At 36.9% G+C, this 23,063-nt stretch overlaps 2 protein-coding genes across 2 annotated transcripts; both read right to left on the reverse strand.

Moving 5' to 3' along the window:
- Nucleotides 1–1,173: 1,173 nt before the first annotated feature.
- On the reverse strand, nt 1,174–2,543 carry LOC133710035 (transcription factor PRE6). The gene is made up of 2 exons (XM_062136008.1): nt 1,997–2,543; nt 1,174–1,591 (listed from the first exon to the last, which is right to left on the reverse strand). Exons 1-2 carry the CDS (start codon nt 2,132–2,134, stop codon nt 1,439–1,441), a joined length of 291 nt encoding a protein of 96 aa, XP_061991992.1. The 5' UTR covers nt 2,135–2,543; the 3' UTR covers nt 1,174–1,438.
- An 8,103-nt stretch (nt 2,544–10,646) lies between these two features.
- LOC133709902 (peptidyl-prolyl cis-trans isomerase CYP23) lies at nt 10,647–13,246 on the reverse strand. The gene is made up of 7 exons (XM_062135850.1): nt 13,046–13,246; nt 12,707–12,969; nt 12,487–12,559; nt 12,304–12,393; nt 11,666–11,705; nt 10,988–11,070; nt 10,647–10,905 (listed from the first exon to the last, which is right to left on the reverse strand). Exons 1-7 carry the CDS (start codon nt 13,169–13,171, stop codon nt 10,885–10,887), a joined length of 696 nt encoding a protein of 231 aa, XP_061991834.1. The 5' UTR covers nt 13,172–13,246; the 3' UTR covers nt 10,647–10,884.
- Between the last annotated feature and the right edge of the window lie 9,817 nt (nt 13,247–23,063).

Raw genomic sequence — 23,063 nt, forward strand, 5'->3', positions numbered from 1 at the left:
GTTATCGCAGTCAGTTTGGAAATCAATTGATCAAGTTGTTTATTTGGCTCATCGATCGTTACAAATTTACACATTATTTTCTTCCTTCAAGTGCATGCATGCTTTTCTATTACAAGTAGGTGTTAGAGATATTTACTTATGGTCGTCTTTAAATTGATTGACACCAATTCTAATCATCACAAGTGTTTTTCCCCAAGCTAGCTACCAAGTCGGTCTAAGCTTGAAAGCTAGTCAAGAATTTATTCATCATCAAGTGACCTGCATGTAAAGTCTCGTTTATTGTTTTATTGGCCTTGAATTTAACGCTGTAGGCCTCTAGGGTTATAATTGGGTCAACATTAAAGACGTTAAACTCAATTTGTTCATTTATTTATTGACGTACAAAGGCTAGAGAAACCATCCACATTGCTTCATTTCCGACCACCAATTGTGGAGTCACTTGGATCATTTCTTGTACCAAAACAACAGAATTGGGATGTCACTGTAAAAGTTCTTGGTAGCTAGGTAACTCCTTTAATTTATTGGGATGTCACTGTAAAAGTTCTTGGTTGCTAGGTACGTAACTCCTTTAATTTCGTGCCTTATCTAATTAATTACGTACTTGAGGGTAGCTAATTAATTAAGTTAAGCATGACATTGACAATGCTTTGAGTACGAGTTAGTTGTCGTAATGACTACACACTCTAACTACCTTAATTATCCGACGAAAAACATATATATGGTTAACTTTGGACCACGACACCAGAGATTGTCTGCATCGTCGATGCTCATTTCTCATCGGATTATTTCTAATGGTCATAGTAAACTTTGAGCAAATTAATAACGGGAAAGAAACAATGAATGGAGGTTTATTCATCTTTGGTGTAACCTCGTTACCAATTGAATTTGGTACCTGTGGGGTAATGTCACATGTTTATATCGACATTGTCACCCTCAACTTCTGCCTTTTAACAGGTCCACATCCAAGATTTTTAAATGAATAATGCAAGAAACAACAAAGAAGATTACTATATATCTGCTTATTTAGTTCAATACTATTCATACATTATATGTGTCATAATCGACAATAATGGATAATATTATAAATTCACTTATCTGGGACAAAAGGCACATATATGTGTATGCATATAGCTAGATATATCTACTGAGATGCAAAAAAATCTAAACACAAAATTAGTTAGAACTTCTACAAGGAAAAGCGCTTTATTATATATATATGAAGTTAATTAGTTACTAGAAGACTTGGAAAGCGATACCATGGAGATCGATGAAGACGTCCATGCATCCATGTGTAAACACTTTCATAATTGTGACTAATGATCAAACCCTAGCTATAGCTTAGCCAGACATATATGTAGCTAGCTAGAACAGACTCGTTGATGATCATGACCAAAACAGAGACTTCATATATAGAGTAATAGTAATGGTGGATCGACGATCACATAAGTAAGCTCCGGATAATGGCGGCTTGGTCGGAATCCATGTCAGTCGTAGCCAAAAGCTGAGATAAGCGGTCACTCAGGTCGTCGACCTCTCTGTGTAAGTTTTTGATGTAGTTGCAAGTCTCCTGCAGGACCTTGGATGCTGACACCTACAGAATCCCAGTAACATGTACGATTAGCATTTGACCTAGACCAAAATTATAAGCGAGGCATATATTAAACAAACTACATATGAATGAGGATCGAGTTGGGGAACAATTGGAGTCCCACAACCCACACCCACAGCACACACCACACCTGCAAGTTGTGGCTACAGATGGAATAAATGAATGCATGAGAGAAGGGCTAGCTAGCTGTGGTGCCTGAGCGGTGAGTGTGACTTATCTACCTTCTTATAAAGGCAACACAATAAAGACCACACAAAAGGGAATGCACACATCTAACTATAACTAATAACTGCTATAGCTTTCCCTCTTGCAGAGCAGAGAATAAAACTCATCAAAACAATATCCAATATTATTGGCGTACGTTTATATTATTAAAGAAGTATATACCTTGTCCGAGCGCCTATTGCGAATCTCAGGAAGAAGTTGCTGTAACTTGGATACGAGATCAGCGATCTGATCGTCGCTGATGTTGTTATTCCTGGAACCGCCCGACTGCCTCGAACGTGATGATCTTCTGCCAGACATTGTTGGAAGGACTCGCTAGCTCTTTTAGTTTCAGGTACTTGTCAGACGGAAGAGGTAGGAGCAGTAGTTCAATTAATATATAGACTTGATGAGAATGAAGGAGCTGGATATATGGCCTGAGGAAAACAGAAAACCTGAGGCGAGCAGCTAGAGCAAGAGTGGTAGTTTAGTTGTCAGAGCAGATCGAAGCAGAATATATAAGATAAGGGAATGAGGGAAAGATGGAGGAAATGTTTGAGAGAGGAGACAACTACTTATGGAGAGAAGGGAATTAGATAAGGGTAGAGAGAGAGAAGAGAGAGATGGAAGTAATTATGTTGTTGTGGGATATGAGAGGAAGAGATCAGGAAGAGGGAGACTAGTGCATGGGAGAAAGCAGTGGGCTAAGGCATGTTATTAAATAGGGTTTTGGTGATCGAGAAGATTGAGAGGGAGGGATAAAACTTATTTAAAAATTATTTGATTTATAAAGGAAAAATAGAAATAGAAAAGAGGGGAAGGTAGCTAATTGAGGGAATGGGAGATACGCCATACTATCTTTTCTGGGCGTGTTCCCAAACTGGGGTTAGAGTTCAAGTGGGTTAAGGCAAGTGTGCCTGTTTCTCACCCTACGTTCCGGGCCTCTTTGTGTCAGTCACAGCACGCAAGCCCATGTTATCTTTTTTTCACTCCAGTTCCTCAAATTTGAACAATAATACAATTAAAAAATTAAGCAAATGGACCCTAATTGTATAATGTCTGTTTGAATGGAAAGTATCATGTCAGATGAATGATATGATATAGTATTTAAGTGGGTGTTTCATTCTTTCGAAATGAAAAAAAAAGCCTCACATAGTGGTAGAACCGTAGAAGTAATTAAGTCGAAACAATATTGTATTGGAAGAGTCGCAGTAATATGTTGTTTAACATATTCTTATTATTTACTTATCGATTTTAATCTCATCTATATATTTGGTAACCAAAACAACATTTTTCTCTACGTACTGGTTAATTTCCGCTCAATTATTATTATTTTTTTTTTTTTCAGCATCTTAACTCAAAATCTAAAATGACATAATCGTAATGTCAGCTAATATGTGTGTGTGTGTGTGTTAAATTACTATATCGGGGTGATGGGGTAAAGTAGATCGAGAGGGCGTGAGGCTCTTGAGAATTGTAAGCTCCAAGATGGATAATGGCGATCAATGGCAATCATTAATTAAGTGCGACATCGTTGAATGTTGACCAATCTCATCTTATATAAATATATAAACCCACCAATACGATGCATTCCCATTCCCCCACATGTTATTCTCCACAAATTGGTTTACATCATGGCACGTGTGTCTCGCCTGCCTTAAACTAACCGGATTCCCTGCCAAGCATATTGGAAATAGACTGTACTTAATTACCCATAATTGTGCTTTATATACAGCTTCTTTTCAATTTCACACCTAATGGTTTTCCCAAAAACGCAAGAAAGAAGTTTAGGGTTGAGCATGCTTTCGGTTCTACCTTTTTGATTGCATGGTCAAGGTAATCCATGAACTGTAGCTAGGGTTAAGGATTAATTGTATCTGCAGCTAATCGGGAAGTGTTGCATTATTTTCCGGCGTGCTTCCTGCTCTCTATTTTGTCAAAGTTCATTTGTCGATATATGTGACCGGAATTAAGCTCTAGGGCTTAGGATTACTACTGCATGAAAATCCCGATTGCAGTTTTTACTGCATCTTGTCTTTGACATGAAAGAATCGATGATAAGTAACCAAACAACAGCATGAGCCCCAACCAAGACAAAGTTTGCTAGCTGGCTCGATCAACAATTTCAACTTCAAAGTATACCCAGCAGCAGCCTAAAGTTAATGATCATATATATAAACGACTCCTAGCTACTATATGCATGTGCATTAGTTTTCATCTCAACCTTGATGAATGGTGCCGCAACGAGGTTCATGTTAGGGACTTCGTTACCATGCATGCACCTAGCTAGGTAGCACACAGTTAAGTTTCGGTCTTGGTTAATTTCACGTTTATTGTGGCCAAACACCACGATTTGACCAAATTCATAGTTGAGTTGGGTTATGTTCATAACTCCACATGGTCATTGGCGCCAACAGAGGGATTTTGACATTATACCTATGGTCAAGTTTACCTGATTACAGCTTAGACGTTTCATAAATGAGTTTTTTTCCCCGCACTTTTCTGATCCTTTTCTTTTACAGAAAATTATACCTCCATTTAAATTACTACCATTGGTACCGTTCTCGGTCCAGTTCTACCAAACAAAATTTGCATGGTTTAGCAGTTTAGCTAGACTATATATGCCTCTAACATATGCTCATTGGATACCATATTTCATACAACAACAAAAAATCATATTTTACATTACAAATTCATGACAACAAAATATTTACATCATTAATTAAGTTCATCCCCTGGATTTAAGAATAAGCAGGTCTTTGTTCCGTCATTCTGTATAACAAGTGATTTGACGAATCTTTTACGTAATTAGTCCTTGCAAAGAAATCTAAATGATGAACAATTTTTATCACACAATTAAATCACATGGCAGCCTATTTTATGTGAACTTCTAATTAACATAAAGATGAGGAAGTCTAATGCAGTGCATGTCGTATAGCCCATAGATGAACTTGAGGCCAACATCATGTCCATCGTAAGATATTGTCGTGCGTATATAATAATCTGATTGAGTTTTCACACAATGCAAATGAACGCTTTGGCTGTAAAGATCTATGAATTAGGACATAGTAACATCACCATATTATGAAATCACATAATAAAAGACAGCCATATATGAAACCTTTATTTCGATTTTCAAAAGCTTCGTACTAACCGGGGCTGTGCTTCTTAGCCCAGATCGACCACATTAAAGTCGAGGGTAGAACACATGCACTTAACTATAGATTAGTTCAAAAAGGACAAAAAAAAAGTGCAGAAGAAGAAAATAAGATGACTAGAAGCAAATGTTAGAAGGTTCCAACCAAATTTATTGAAGGGATGGAGACAGATCGATAACGCCAAAGCCGATCACGTTGCACCTTCTTTTTTCTTTTTTCTTTTTTTAAAAAATTGTTTGGTTTGGAAATTCTTTGACGTCGATTAACTAACCAAAGTAAACCTAATAAGACTGCGCATGGGATTTGGCATGCATTGAATTAATACAAAGTTAACGGCCGACTAATTGATGTGCTTCACACTACCCGCCGGCGACGGCAGCGGCTAGATTTACGTGTCTTCTCTGCCAGTAACAATCAGTCATTAATAAATCATCATCTTCTCCTTCTAGTTTTTTTTGGTCCGATTTTATTAAATTATGGTCAATAAGTTATTTGGACATGAACGAAACAACCAAAATTAAGTTGTTCTACAGTTATACTCTCGATTATCTCTTTACAATATTCATTCGAGGGCACCAAGCAACAATGGCTGTTAGGCGGATTGCTCACGGACCCATATTGAAAGTGATGTGATGAATAGTTATGTCCATTGTATGCCTCGTGAAATACTAGGGCATGCAATTTTTGGAAGAAAGTGAATATTCATATATCCGCACAGTATTACTGAATCACCTCTAAGAAAATACAAACATCAGAGTTTAAGTTCTTGCATTGAATGGATAACAAAGCTCTAATAAGTAAACCTCATTATAGAACTTACTGCTCACTTATACAAAACAGCTGTAAAATAAAAAAGGAAAATTAGGGCATGCAATTTGGTTTGTGATAAAATTGTAAAATCCCAAAGCTCAAACATTTGAACCTTTACAATTCTCAAACAATAAAAATTGGCTTTATAAAATGTAAATATCTTCTCTTTGTAACAACATAGATAAACTAACAAATTACATTGGATTGAGCCGTTGGACTAAGTTTGAGTCATTTCTTATTAAAGTTTTGTCGCTCGAGCTGATTGCCTCACCCGACTATCTCTACAACAAAGCAGTGGGCGGAGTTTCAAATTCTGATTTTTAAGCATACGAGTAAATAATCTCTACCGCTAAAACTAAAACCCCACCGACGATCCATGACCTCTTTTTTCCCCCTTTATTGTTGTTCGGTCACATTTACGTTGAATAAGATGAATTTAGATTGATACAAGACGCAACAAAAATCTCGGAACGTCGTTTCTCCATGTGACAGGTCTAGTGAATTCCCAGAATCGAACCAACAAGGGCACCAAAGATGTCAAGGCAAGGAAGCAGATAGAGCAGCGAAACATAAAAACACAAATATTGCAGATGGGGTTAAAGATCGACCCCCATTGTTCCATGTAGGCTCGTGATTCCTTGTATAGGCATTTGTTAGCCACGTGAGTATGTTCGACTTCCTTCACTTTAAGACTCTCTCATGTATGTGAAACATCATAAGACCCTAAAGTCAGCGTAGCTCAGTCCACTGATGGAACTGATCACCATTTCTAACATGTTAATGGTAACCTAGACTTTTTGCAAATTCACCATGTGGAATCATTGAATTCTTCGGCTCCATTGGCTAGATCTAGAAGTTCGAAAGCTAGTTTCATTTGCTCGCTACTTGGGCCATCTTCAACCTTGGAGTCAAAAGTCAAAGTCATTTGCAAAATTTGACACCCCGGTGTCATTACTATTCATTCATATTTTTCATCTCCAATCTTCTTTAGTCAAAAGTCATACCCATTTTTTGTACCAATTAATCAGAGCCTTCCATTTTGAATCGAGTGAATCAGAGCTGCTCATTTCCCAGTTGTTGGAAGCCCACATCAGATTATGGCGCATTTGCGGCCCAGTGTCAGCCTACGCCATCGTGCGTGTCTGGCACGTCCAGCCTTCAGTCCACTCAATCTTGTCGTTTAGTGCGTCTAGACCTTCTTTTCTCCCTCTGGCGTGTAATGATCATGGCTGCAGATTGGATAGTGGAAGGTGGGCCCAGCCCAGCCCCCCCCCCCCCCCCCCCCCCAAAAAAAAAACTATTTTGGCTTTCTACCTTCATTCCTTCGCCATTTTGACACAATGTATGGCTCAAAAGTCATTTTGACACCCTTTTTTATTTGGGTTAGAGATGGTGAAACAAAAGCCCCTTAGTCATTTTGGCTTTTGACTCCACTATTGGAGATGAGATGCCCTTAGGTCATCTCCAGTAATAGAGGCTACATGGCTAATTTCCATTATATAGGCATATAGCCCCAATTTCATCACCAACAGACCAACAAGGACTCACAAAAGGCTAAAGGGTTAAATTGAGGGCTAAATTTGGTCCTAAAGATAGCCCAGGTCGGTGATGTAAATGAGACTATAGCTAGCACATGGCGGAGAGAAAGCAGAGATGCTATATGCATGTGCTGTGCAAGTACTAGAGGGAAGGGAATCAGAGCATCGACGTGCACTTTCACCAACATGAATGGACAATCAAGTGCACTCTTTAGTTATAAAAAAAATTGACTTCAAATATCAAGGGCTAATATCATCTAATATGTCCCGAGCCACTTACACTGCCGATGCATATATAGAAAAATTTTCAGCGAGTAGAAGACCAAGTTATGACTAATATTTTTCTTAACCGATGTAATTTTATTTTTTTTAATTTACTGAGAAGAAAATATTACATTTTATATTTTTATCTTATAGTTTTACAACGAAACCTATATATCTTTGTTGAAAAACTATTTTGCTCCCAAAATTAATTGTACTTTGAATAGGAATAGAAGTATATCAATATTAATACAATTAATTTAAATAATAAAATATTGAAGGGCTATAATTTAGCCCTTAACTGTTGGAGACGGTTGATTCTCAAAAAAAAAAAAAATTAAAAATTGTTGGAGACGGTTTAATAAAAAATAGCCCTCCCTTGCTGGAGACAGCCATAGTAGGTTCAGTTTTTTTCGGAGACAATTCATTGAACATATTATACTTCTTGTTTTCATCAAGGAAGACAAATCGAGCATAAATCAGAACGATAACAGTTGTCGTTTACTTCTCTTTATTGACGCCATGACACTTCAGATCCGCAAATGAAATTAGGAGATAAGATTTCATTAAGTGATCGTAAATGATCTTATGGGTTCATCAGGGGCAGGAAGCACATGTAATGTTTCCACGAATTAAAATTCTTGAAACACATGCAATGGGGGGAGACTGGAGAGGAGCATTGACATTGGCCATTGTTGTAATGTGTGGTTCAGATAATCATTATTATGATGCTGCATACTGTTATGAACAAAAACAAGAGGTAGGTCACCATCTTCTTCGTTAAACAATTCCTCCTTACTGTACGAGATTCAGACATGTGACTGTGATCCCCCCATGTTCATGTTGGTGTAGGCCATCATCTCTAGCGTTTTCGAAATGGTAAAGTAGGTTTTAACTTTTAACCAGATTCTGGTTTGCTACATAAATTTACACCATACACACATGATCATGACCTGAAGCTTTGTCTCTGCCGCCAGTGACAGGTTTTAACCAAATTCATGACCGTCAAATTGTCAACTGAATTTAACTCTTCGTCGGCTTTCGGCTTTATGGACTTACGGTGCAGGGAGAAAGAACACTTGAGGATTCTAAGCAGTGTTTACAACCTCTAGAATTGAAGTGCTTCCAACTTGTTGGGGATTTCAAAATATTTCAAATTTGCAAAAGTGGACCTGCCAAGGTTCTCAACTTCTCATCAATGCGGCATAGATGTACACAGTAAAGAATGATTGTGCTTAGACATGTCTCCAGGGAACCAAAATTTTCTGCGAACTTTGTTGACAAAGTGGAACACTCTTTTGAGTCTTTTCAGGGTCCCAAGATTTTGTTTTTGTACTAACTTCTCGCCACTCAATGCTCTTTCATCTTTTTAAGATTCTACGTCTTCAGTTTGGTTGTCTTAAGAAGAGTTTTCTGTAACATTTTCATCGCAAAACTAGCTAAGTCGAGGGTTATGTTCACCCACTTTCGTGCATTGTTGGGCTTTAAGATATGGCATAAACAGCACTGGGCAACATAGCATTCATATCTGCCGCCATTCAGTGTAGCCCAATAACAGTGACGGTCCCCTTGGATCGGGATTTCGGTTTCCTGCTCGACCTGCATCATGGAATGGTCCAAATCAAGACCTCACCAATGGTCTCTCAATAGATTATGAGCTCATACATTTGCAAGAATAAACACTTCCAGCTATTTGACAGATAGGGAAAATTTAAAGAAGAGTACATCAAGTATTGGCCGTTCTAACCTTTCGTGAATCAAGTTTTGTTAAAATCAAAACGGTACATCAAGTTCAAATTTCTACTCAATTTGGGTACATGCCGTTACGGGTTCCGTTAGTTAATGTGATTTTGGTCAAATTTGTAGGGCAAATCCGTCTCCTCAATGATTGATAAAAAAATAAAATAAAATAAAAACAAATATTAGAGGATCATCTCCCACATGTGGTGGAGACGACGGCGACTTTGACGGGCTTCTGGGTTGCTGTGGTGGAGCTATTCCAGAGACAACGGCGGCGTTTACTCCACGATTCACAAGGCTGATTTCAATTCCTCATGAAGAATTAGCTCATCTTATCATTCATTGGAATTTCCAACAGTGAACATCAGCGAGCTCTCCAACTCAAATCATTCACGAATCATGTCCAGCCAAGTATCAATTTGAGGTCTAGGACTAGAACAACTGCCAAAAACTAATCAAGGAGCTCTAGAAAAGTCGCCGGAAACCACGAATACAGTGACAACCGACGCTACCCAAAAACACCAATTATTCAAAACCCAATCAAAACTTGAAATTGATCACACCAGAAGATAAGGCTTGAAGAGTAGAAGGATTCTCACCACATGCATCTCAAAACGTCGCCGGAATTTTCCCAGAAACCAGTTGAAGATCAAAACTAGTGGGCTTCGTTCCATCGACGTCCGTCATCGCACGGGAAAACTGAAAGTATATAGCTCGACTATCAAAGATAGAGTCATAGAGAGTAGGGGGAGAGAGAGAGTTGGAGAACTGTGTGTATTTGTTAAAAGTGGTTTGGACCTCGAATAAGAGGAGCTTGAGATTGAGGGAAAGGGTTGTGAGGCTTTATATTCTTGGTGGTGCCGGAATGGACTCGAGGACAGGGCCAGATCGGATCCAGATTGGAGGAGACTAGGAGGTGCTGCTGGCCTTCCGTACCGGTGCCGTTGACTGTCGAAGAGACTAGGAGAGAGTGAGAGACTGAGCATCTAAGTCTTTAGATAGAGAGAAGGAGGGGGAGGAGAGAGAGAGAGAGAGAGAGGAGAGGAGCTAGTCTGAGAGACTGAGAATGTCTGAGAGGGCCTTGAGAGAGAGAGAGAGAGGAAACTGTAAAAATCCTATTTTACCCTTCAATTATTTGACAATGGCAGCCATTGAAACAGAACCCGTAACGGCATGTACCCAAATTGAGTAGAAATTTGAACTTGATGTACCGTTTTGATTTTAACAAAACTTGATTCACGAAAGGTTAGAACGGCCAATACTTGATGTACTCTTCTTGAAATTTTCCCTGACAGTTATCATTAGCTAAATTTACAGAGGCAAAGATAGTAGCAAGTTTTAGTTGTTGCCTTTCTCTCTTCATGTACATAACTCTATCCAATCAACAACATAAATAGTGTCAAAAGTGTTTTTTTTTTTTTTTTCCATGCAAACAGATCAATCTTTAAACTTTTCCTCGCCGTTTCTAAGCTTTTGTCTGGGACAATACAACATTACAACCACTGATATCTGGATGGGTGGCGGCAACCCAAAACATTTTTTCATGCTTACATTGCCTTCTATTTCATGGGAAGCATTTCATTCGCTGGAAAAGGACAAAGGATGAGTCAATGTTTACATAGTAATGTTTCAAGAAAACATGTGGTTAACAACTTGCCATCTTTTACCTGTCTTTCGATTTCAATAGCAGATGCAGTAAGTCTCCGCTTCAGTATTGACCTCTCATGTTCACAATTCTCCATTTCGGTATCTAACAGCAGCACAATCACGCAAAAACCACAATGTAAATTCAATTAATTAACTGTGACAACCAATAACTCCCATGCAAATCCTAGATGTATGCTCATTTGGCAGAGATGCATCAAGAAATGAAGAAGAGTACTCAGCAATATGCATGGTTCAACTCCAGCCTTGGATTCAACCTAGTGAAAAACATACCACTACTACATACTAGTAATCTAGTCATTTATTTAAGTTAATAGCGAGTCAAGAGTCGAGACCTCTATTATACACTGCTAGAAATAACAAATGTGAGAAATTCTAACCAGGATATGAGAAAATATAAAACAATACCAGCCTTCATTACAATTATATTATACCTACCTCCCCTTCACTTTTTCTCTCTTCTCAAAGCCTTTATAGATTTCAGAAACACTAAGACATCATTCATTCGAAGATTATGAAACTCAACTTTTCCTAGACAAGGTAATTTTACTGAACATGTATGTTCCATTGCAGGACCATGTAGCTCTGAGAGATCATTCATGCACCATATTCCATTAAAGTGTTACTTTTATATGAAATTAGATTGCAAAAAAACAAATGACAGGATGGTTGACTCTCACCATAGTAGTATGATGACAGAATTGTAATACGTTCGTTCGGCTGAAAAAGAAGAAACAAAAAATAAGTAAAGAAAGAAACCAATTCAGAGCCAAGAATGCAGTGATTGTAATCCTTGATCAAATTGATGAAATTGTTGAAATCCCCAGCAAATACATTAAAAGCATAATTGGGAGCATACATAGACCATTAAGGCAGAGCAGGAAAGCATTGTTTTACTGCATTCAGCTCAAGAAATCAACTATAAGGATATCTAATGTCCGAGACACAGGTCTTAAAGTATTAAACAATACTCTTGGTTGATATATAACATCCATATTCCAAATAACGAGAAATGACTCTACAATAAACAAATGTATTACTTAAAAAAAAAAAGGGCCACAAGACACCCAATTACATGTCAACTATCTAGCAGAATGAAATTGCCCAAGTTCCTACTGGCATTAGGAATACAGTTATACAACAGATGTAATGGCAATCTACAGACATCTTAGAACCGTGAAGAATAAGTGGACACATTACAACTAAATAACTAGATATATTATCTCACAAAGCAATTCATGCTGATAAAAAATGTCAAGTAAAGAAGAAGAGATAATTTACTAATATTCTAGAAGTAAATGCAGAACAATAAGCATACCATTACAAAAATTCCCTCGCGACGAGTTGGGACTTCCTCAAGCTTTCTCAAAGTCTCATCACCTTTAGTCACTTTACCAAATATTGCGTACTGACAAAAGGAATTATACCAAACACAGCATTACTCATCGTGCTCAATAGGTGATGCTGACCTAGACAATCTAGTTGCAAACACCATACCTACCTGACCATCAAGATGAGGAGCATCTCCAAGAAGCATCGAAAATGAGGAAGCCGCACTATTTGGGTCTTCATATCTACACAAAATCAGGCACAAAACAATAAGTACCCAGATGCAGAAATCAACAATCTTACCGACCTGTAAACTCATACTTCAAAACATGGTACTTGTTTATATGAACCACACAAACAGTCAAAACACTATCAAACAGTTAACTATATACCTTCCCATTGATAGAATGCCTCTGACATGTTTCACATCACTGAATTCACCCACCACGGTCTTCTCCGCTTCTGCTCTTTGTTGCTCGTTCATAGGGGCCGATCTTCCGCTGACCACGTCGGCGACTTGGGCCACAAAACCCTTGTCGACCCTAAAGAAGTGGTTGGTGTTATAGCAACCTAGACGGACCAGCTTGAAAATGTGGTCAACGGTTTTGGGTGCAACTCCTGGGAAGAACCCAAATTCAATGTCCCCAAAATTGGTCTGCAAATACAAACAACATGTCCAAATGGCTTCAGTGTTTGGTTTCACTGTAATTCAAAACTCCATTTTCGCTTACCTGAAAAACGACGCGGGCGGATCCGAGCAGCGATTCCTGAGACGAAGCTATGACGCTGGTAAGAAATGTTGTGTAGATACAAAAGCAACCCAAAACTCCGATCAGAGCTGACTTTCGGCTCCACATTTTCGCTCCCAAATCCGATCAACGGTTTCTGTTGGCAACTGTGCTTTCCTTGTTCTCATTTTGACTAATAAGAGTGTGTGTGGTCATTTTTCTTTGATTTGGAATGAGGTCCAATCACATCATTCTGGGCTGGGCCTAATGTGTTTGATTCTGGTTCTTTAAGGAAGGTAATTGGTCGTGTGATTTGTTGAAAATGCACCCAATAAATATGTATTGTCTTCCTTCAATAAATAACTAGCCTTCTTCATACATGCTCTGCATGTGTAATAATTTTTCTTTAAGAAAAAAAAAATGAAATAAAATAGTTATTATAGAGAGAAAATAGTAGGAGAAAAAGTAGGGGTTGTGGGATCATTTCTTTTTTATTTTCTAATAAAAATTTATTTTATAATTATCCAATTTACCCTTGTGATTTAATTTATTCTTAAAGTTTTTTAATATTTCAATGTTAAATCTGTCAAAATTTTCAGTTTTGGCTAACAAAGCCTCTTCTCTTAATAATAGTATAGATAAACAAGAGTCTTTTGGGTCGATTCAGAACAATGTCTAAATTATTGGTATCTGCAAGAGAGTTTCTATTGGGACCTCCAAATTTGCTCACTTGACCTCACTCGATTATGAATTATTAAATGACATATATAACCTACTATAAAATAACTATTAAGGACAATAATTATACTAAAAAAATATTATATTTATTTTATGTAGACTTTCCAATTCAATAATATTAGATTGTATTCCTTATTATTTTCCTTATCTATTTTCATTTTCCAATTTCACTACATACTCATTAAAGCATTCATATATATTTAATAAGAAATAAAAATATGATTAAGATCATATAACATAAAAATGTATGATATATATGTTGAACGCATATTGGTGAGGGAAAACAAAATAAATCCTCTTATGATTTATGACCTAAATCTAAGTCAATCCATTATATTTGCAAAAAAAAAAAAAGACACTATAAATATTTAAATAATTAATCATGTTGTAACAAAAAATACAGAAAAAAAAAACATTAAAAAATGAATGATTTCTTCATTTTTTTTTAGCATAGCTAAAATAGAAAAAAAAAATTAAAAATATTTAAATAATTAATCATGTGGTACAAAAAATACAGAAAAAATAAACATTAAAAAACGAATGATTTTTTTTTTGAGAATAAAAATAAATGATTTCCTCTTTTTTTTTTTTTGCACAACTAAAATATAATTTCTTTTAAAAAAAAAACATAATAGTTCATGACATTTTCTTATTGATTAGACATAAATTTATGAAACTCAAGTTTGATTAAGAAATATATATTTAGTTAAGATTTATAGAGTGATTAAATCATTGAAATGACTAAAATTTTTATTTTAAAGATAATAATTTGTTTGCAAATTATATGAGTGAGGTTATTTGAGGAAATTTAGTGAGGTTTAGTGAGTAAATTTAGTATTTGAAGATTTGATAAGAGGTGTAAAAAGCATAGAGGTCAAGTGAGTAAATTTGGAGGTCCAATAGAAAAACTCTATCTGCAAATGTATTAGTGTTTCGGATCTAAAAACATCTCGATACCGGTGAAAATATTTCAAGAAATAAATGTCGTGAATCAAACCTCTCAATATGAATTTGGCCGAAGATGTTTGGAAAGCACTTGTGTTCAAACCAGTGTGACTCTCTTATTTGGCAAATTGGAGACAAGGGATCACTTATTGGTTGACCTAGGCCGGGCCTTTTACTATTGCTACGTGCTAGTATTAGCCTTCTTAGAATTTCCAAAAATCTTGTTTGTTTTGTTGGTATCAAATATTCAAAGTTGATGCATGGGCTTCTCTTCTCTACACAGTACACACCATCCAGCCCACACTCCACCCCAGTTGTATTCGATTGCCCACAGAACCGAATTAGATGGATAGTTCATAGTTCCAGTTCTAAACTTGTCAATCATTTTTTTTTTTTTTAGAATAAACTTGTCAATCATTTAACAACTAGCTGTCAGCATCTTTATTATAATGACTAGCAGACAGTTTCACTTTCATAAACTTAGAATTTGGTAGATACCCATTTTAGATTAATTTACGTATCCATCTTCAACTGGAGCACGCAACATCTACGTCTTTTGATTCATGCATGGTATCGAACCTTTGTGATTGTGAATGTGTGCCTTCTTCCCACGGCTCAAATCTATTTGAATTTTCTCCAAAAGCATATATTCATGTAAACCAATTAGCTAGCTAAAATTTATATATATTCCTGACCGGCCGGAAATCGACTTCTAGATCTATCTGCTTGTCAATCAAAATCAATGAATTATTCCATCCTACACTGAATATGATCCTGCACTAATTTTCATCCTGGTAATATCTAATGGGGTTTAGATTTTTATTATTAAGAAGGAATTAATTTGACGAAGTCCAGCCATATATGCATGTGATAACAACAAAACAAATTGCAGAAGATGGTATGTATGCCCCACTCGAATTGTGCAATGATATGATGTGAAGTAGACATTGTAATTAGAATGGATGCCATCTCACGTAAAGTTTGGCCACATCCACCATTAAAATTGACCTACAAAACAGAATAGCAGAAAGAAGAAAGAGAAACATATATTTTCAAAATAGCAGAGCTAGTTAGCTAAGCAAAAGCATGAACTTAATTTTTAAGTTTCAGCCACCACTTATTCACACGCAATGATCTCATCCGGTCATCCCCAATTTAATTTCCTTCACTTTCCCAGCAGTAAAGTGGTTGCTAATGTATTCCCACACAGTCTTATATGCATCTTTTCAGATTTAGAATTTAATTTCCAGTGTGTGGAAGGTAGACGTACATTTTAATCCAATGGTGCTATATATGAAAGTTTATACAAGTCATATCTACTTTTAAATGAGAAATTAATCATCAGCATCATGGTTTTGCTAGCTCTCAATCCCTCTTGGATCATCTCTACGTTTTTTTATTATCTATTTATTTTACAGTACGTATTATGCACACAATTCTTCCAATTAATTAATCATACCTAGCTACTGTCCAAAAAATATTAATTAAACCTAGCTAGCTTCTTTTTTTCTAATTGAGTATTTGATATGTAGCTTCCTATATAATAGGAGCACCTGTCCTCTCATTCTTATAAAATTTCAAATTCTCGTAGAGGATTTAAGAGGAACATGCAATATTGGTGAATTAGTATATAAGCAATTAAGCATATATTATAATCCAAGGAATAATACATTAAACTAATTTCCTCCATATATATATATTTTTTTTGAAATAAGGGCCGATGCGGCTGTACTCAAGCTTTGATTAATGAAACTGCTCTGGGGGGGGACATGGTACCTTAACCCCATATTACAATAAGCATCATGTGAATTTCCTCTCATATTTATTCAAACAAAAATAAAATTCCACCATATTTATGTATGAACCATGCCACCTGTAATACGATACGAGCAATCCATGGTTAGAGAGGTGGCTGGTTATGCTTTTTAAGTTTTTATATATGTAAATCTCTGGCTTTTTTTTTAATCAATTATGTAAACGGCTAGAGAAGGAAAGGTATTTATATTAGGTAATTAATTAAATGGTAATACGTATCAAAAAAATTAAATGGTAATAAATATTAAAATAATTGAAAGATTCTTTCTTTAAATGTTATTATCTTTATTCCTAATGGACCCGAGTCACTGTCATGAATGGGGTCATTATTCGAGTAATTAGGGTTTTTCCATTTCGTTTGGTTATAATCGAAGTCGGTAATTGCTAGGGTTTGGCGAAATTCACGGATTTCTTGTTCCCTTCCTTTATTATGTGCGAAGACGACGTAAAGCTATATATTTATCATCTATCATCATCCAATGTATACTCTCTTTATATTTATGTGTACACTGTACACATCGATCAGAGATGAAGACGATGAAGAGGGTTGTTGAAGGTGACCTTTGCCTAACATTAATACTAAAACCATTGGCTCCTTTTGGAGATTATATTCCGTCCTGTGGAAAAAAAATGGAGGCAATGAGGGAGAAGAACACAAGGAATACGTCTCTTGTATTGACCTTTTTTTGTCCACTTTGACTTTTTCATGCTTATTGTTGACTTAGTTGTAATGCCCTGATTAGTGATTATGAATTAAGAAACATATCCACTACACTTTTAGACTAATGTACATATACCTACGACTTTTTTGTTTTTTTTTTTTTTTTTGAGAATAAGAAATTTTTATTAAAATAAACCAGATTACATAAAACGGGAAAGATCGGTGGTGGATAAGAATTCCCCACTCTCCTCCCTCAAACCTAAACCAGTTACGAGTCCGTCATGAATGATCTCCATGAGCCGAAAGGGCCCAAGTGGTTCTATATCGCCCAACCTCTCGGGCTACATAGAATCCCGAGAATATCGATACTACCTCATAGACAACCGCCAGATAAACCAACGCCCTTTTCCACACCGTGTCCCAAAGGTACCAGACCACGTGCAAGGATCGCTCGTCAGCATATTGACCATAAGATAAAACCAACAATACACCAATTCGTCCCCAGGAAAGACACCACATCCATGGCATGCACCTCAATTTGACCCAACCCTAGCTCAAATGAGTAGGGACATGCTAAAGACCAGGAAAACCTAACCAAATTCCTAACCAAAAAAACTACCTTAAACAAAAGCACAAACCAGCCGCTGCAATCCTCTTCTCTTTCTCCAGGTGCTCCGCCGGCAAAACCACCACCATAAATCAATCCCTTCAAGCTCGCCTCGCCGAAGAACTGCAACTCACTCAACAATCCACACCAAACCCCCTGCCTGTTTTTGGTGGGATCCAGGCCAAAACCACAGACCCAAACCAAAAACCAGTAAGGAATTTACCGTACCCTGCCGCCTGTTTGCTTCCACCGACTTGAGAGCCTGAAACCGCCATTGAAAGCTCCACCATCGAAGGCTCCGACTATCGACGCAACGTAGATCAGTAACCAACACCATACAATCCATGGCATGCCGCCGCCATGATCTGGTTTCTAGCCACCTACTCCATGTTTGCGCCGTCGCCGATCGCCAATCACCAATCGCCCGTCAACCACGCCTGCGCTGCCGCCTAAGAGGAGAGACGCATCATACAGAGCCCAAACCAATGAAGAAAAAGCAAAACCTGAAGCCTCGAGACTCCACGAACCAGTCCAGCAACACCCGCCATTCGTCGATGAGGCCAGAAGCCATGGTCGACGCGGGGGCGCTGCTGGACCGGCGCTGAAAAATCCCCTGTGTTTCCCAAACCCTAGTTTCTGTCTCCTGTTTTCGCGGAGCACTCTGTAGACCCCCGTGTTTGTGGTCTCTGAACCCTAAAACGACACTGTATATACCTACGACTTTGTATGCATATTGTCCGAGAAAGTAATTTTTTTTTTTGGTTTGGGCAATTCGCTCTCGCTCGAACTTTTATTCAACTAATAACTTGCTCAATTTCTCTTTGTTTTTTCTTTTTATAGGTGTAGTGACAAAATAAACGACATAGAAAAAATAATAAGATATATGATGAAATTCCTTGATCATGTATGCTTTAATTTTCATTACTTTTAATGAAGAAATTATGTTATAATAAACTTTTGAAATTACATTTTGCAAATATATATGTGTGTATACGTGTGTTAGTGGTTTTTGATTGATCAAGGATAAATGTTGAAGTAAAGCTAGCTAGGTTGTATGATGTTTGTAATGGGCCATTGGACAGATAAAACCCTAAACTAACATGCAAGCAACTGTATGTCTTGCAAACCACCATACATATCACATGGGGTAGTCCCCTCCACAAATTCACTGCTCTTTCACTCCAAACAAGCACCAACAGTGTACACCACCATCACCACCACCCCAAAATCCAAACCACCATATAAAGAAAAGAATCAGAAAGCAACTTAGTTGGTTCTACTTTGTATATATATGTATGCAAACTCAAAAGACACATGCAGCTAGGCAGCATTCAGCATTGGATTCCTTAACCTTGCATTATATGCAAATAGTATCAAATCTTCCCAACTAGTCTTAAATAGCTAGAGATACAGCTAGCTCAAACCCTAACTCTACAGTCCACCGACATGTGTGTGTGTGTGTCTATATGCATAATGATTAATGAACTTAACAAAGTAATTGGTCAGTGAAATAGCAGTACGTTCTGTTTAACTTAAGCAGCAAGAACTCATTGCTTACTCCTTACTAGATTGCGTGCTCATTCTCAGCAGTGCTACACAACCAGATCCATTACTGACTAATTTATACATGTATGGCGTACGTGTACACACACACACACATATTGAGGTCGATGAGCTACAGCTGCTAGCTACACGAGACTCTTTAAGAGTCGAGCGAGAGAAAACTCTTTTGGAAGGGAATTTTTAATGTTAATTAAGCAGCTTTTTTTTTTGAAGATTTTAATTAATTAAGCAGCTTTTGATCATCGTCTTTGAAATCTGTTTCTGAAAGAGTTCAACTGTGAGTGCAGACTGCACAGCACTTTGAAGTTATAGAGAGAGAGTCCAACAAATATAGTTATTATCTTCTTAAACATGAACTGATGAAAGTATGAGTTGCGATTAGTCAGTGCGATTATAAACAAACCAAACCAGCTAATTTCTCATCGTCCAATAATGCTCCACATGACAACACGTCTTTACACGAATGAGCGACACGTGCACGACCGGCATTGGAGAAAATAACTGCCCTAGCTGAGGATCGATGAACAGAGAAGAGAAGAAGATTATTCATTCGTATTCATAATTATTATTATTCGTTCATTTATCTTGTTAATTATTTCTTATATAAAAAAAATTAAAAAAAAGGTCGTGAGTGCACGCCAGAATCTTTCTTTGTGGGTTGGAGGAGATAGTGGAGTTGCTTGGTTTTGAAGTTTGTTTCATTATCCTATATATTCCTCCCCCTCTATAATATCCCTTCATATAGTACTTCTACTTCTACTACTAATTATATACTATTGCTAATTTTTCTTTTTTTTAGGATCCATAAAGTGCAAATCACATGTCTGTGTTTGGGGCTCCTATACGTACTCTTAAAAGATAAACTTTTCAATTTAGGGATAATGACCACTTACCCATAAAATACCAAAATACACCCCATACACTCCACCAACTTATTTTCAACCCCATTCACACAAAAGTTTTCTCTTTTTCTCCCAACTTTTCCTTTCACTTAATGTTTATACAATTAGTACCCTTCTCTCTCTCCAATTCTTGCTTTTATTAATTTGTTTCTTATTATTTTTTCTTCTTTTGATGAAACATGGTGGATCCATCTTGAATTTATTTATCTAAATTATAAATACAGCTATAGGTCATCCTCTATATTCACCGCTAAACAGTTAAACTTTACTATTCATAATTTCGATCGTTGACAGACTTGAATTAAAAGTTATCTGTAAGAAACTAAGAATACTAGCAAAGAATTGAAGAAAGAAAGAGAAAAATTGAGAAAATTGAAAGACTTTAGAGAAAGTCTTAAAAGAGAAACTCCCAATTACTGGGATATCATTTTTAGAGTACAAACAAATATCTATAAAATTGAGTAGGATATTGAAAATCTCTCTTATATCCTTAAAGAGGAACAAAAACCTCTTGATTATATGAGCATTGATTAGATCCGCAAATCACTTGTATCAGAGCTTGTAAAGAGCTCAAAAGGGGAATCCCCAATGGGAACAATGTCTGATTTAATATTAGAGAAGTTGAATTCTCTACTGACATCTTTTGATGAGAAATATCAGAACCTGCAAAAGGAATTATCTAGATGTCAAGATCATCTAGACAAACTACTTGCTATAATCCACCAATTAGAAAATTGGAAAACAAACTGGATTATATCAAAGAACTTCCAAAAACGGAAGAAGAAAAGCTAACAAATGTTAGTAGAAAAATCAATGAACAGCAAAAAACGCTGGATTCTATGAAAAATATACTGAAGGACAAGAAAGTGCCTACAGTAAAAACAAAGAAAGCTAATGGGTTTAAAACATTAGAAAAACCAGAGAAGAATCCTGTTCCAAACATGATTTTTTTAGAACCATCTACTAGTCAAACTAGTATTCGGTATGAAAATCTGAAAGAAACTAGAGATGTCAAAATGATGAGCATCTTCGGGAAAAAGAAAGGAGTACAACTCCTAAACGCTGAAGAGTTCGAATATAATGAAATCGAACATGAGGTAAAAAATTCCTCAATTCCAAAATTAGATTTTAAACAAATCTACAAAAGGGGAAAGTTTGACCTGATGGACAGCCATCATTTCAAATTATTGGAATTTACAACCCCCTCCACAACAGGAGAAACAGATCTCTTGATGATCATTCCTGATGAAGTTGCCAGAGCAAGAACAAAAAATTATCAATTTATGCTAGGGCTGGATTCGGCCCAAAACCGAGCAAAATAATGCCCAACCGTTATCGAACCGAAGTGGGTCGGTAGGCCCATTTCTTAGGCCGAAACCGAACCGTACCAGGCCCAAACCGAAAAATCGGTTACCAAATAGTCGGTTGGTTTGATTCGGTAATGGGCTGATGCCGAATTGTATTGGGCCTTCATTCCCTTTCTTTTTTAGTATTTGTTTTCAAGCCCAATATCTGTGTTCTCATAATTGATTTTAGCCTTGACCCAATATGTGTTTCCAAAGGCCAGCTATTCATTCTCTTCTAACAAAATCAGAAAATCTGGTACCAAGTACTAAGTACTAACACAATAACACATTGAAACATAAAATCTGGAAATTGAAAATCTTACAGGAATTCAGAATTCTAACCATTCAAAGTTTCAAACTCATCTTAAAAGGGATAACTCTTCATCTGGAAACTGTTAACACAAAAAACATTGAAACACAATAACACATTGAAGGGATTCAACTACTACTAATTTACATATAACTTAAATATTACAATAATTGAAAAGAATATTACATTACCAGCATAAATCATAATGTAAATTGTACCAAAGCATTTTGAAGAGCAAAATACACTAAGTCCCATTACAAGTGAAAATCAAAAGCAGCAGTTAAGCACAATGAGGTTGTTTTAATCTTCTGATCAGCATGACCTCATCTTCTTGACTTCTCCATTATGTTGCTGCAGCTGCACAGTTTAAGTTAATTAATATTGGACTAAGGATGAGGATTTGGGATACGACCTATTGCAAGAGAGATTTGTCCATGGTTTTGATGATTTTAGGGGCTAGAATCTGGGATCGATGATTTTGGGGAGGGAGGCGGGTTTAGGTCGAGCAAAACGAAGAAATGACGAAGTGAGAAATGAGGCTGGGGTCGAGTTAAGTGATAGGGTATTAGGGTTTGTTGGTCTTTGTTTTAATTTTGACAATAAGAACCAAGTGAGAAATAAATATAAAATTTGTAGTATAATATAATGAAGGCAGATTGTGCTCTAGTGGTTGGGAGCCGAGTCTGTGTGGAAGAGGATGTGGGTTCGAATCCTGCCTCTTACACAATTTTGTACATATTGTCAATTTTTTGGTATGTATACACTATACTCGGTCGGTACGGTATACCGACGGTACGGTGTATGGCATACCGTAGCCGAGCCGAAGGGAGCCATACGGTACGGCTGAGCCAAGCCAAAAGTCGGTAGGCCGAGATTTCGGCCCAAATAGGTTCGGGCCGGTTCGAAAATCGGTTGGTTCGGCCCAAAATTTATGCACATTGGAGCAGTCCAAGTAGGCATAAAACTTCTTGCCCGAGAAGGCATAAACTGCTCAATTCTATGTGTCTTACAAGACAATAGACTAACAGATTTTCAAGCTAGTCTGTTGGGAACACTTGAAGCATCTTTATGCAATCAAGTAGTTTATTTCAACTGCTTCCCAAATTTCTCAACCAGCTTGAAAGATGCAGCTCA

This window comes from Rosa rugosa, chromosome 5 (genome assembly GCF_958449725.1).
Source record: "Rosa rugosa chromosome 5, drRosRugo1.1, whole genome shotgun sequence".
Classification (NCBI taxonomy): Eukaryota; Viridiplantae; Streptophyta; class Magnoliopsida; order Rosales; family Rosaceae; genus Rosa; species Rosa rugosa.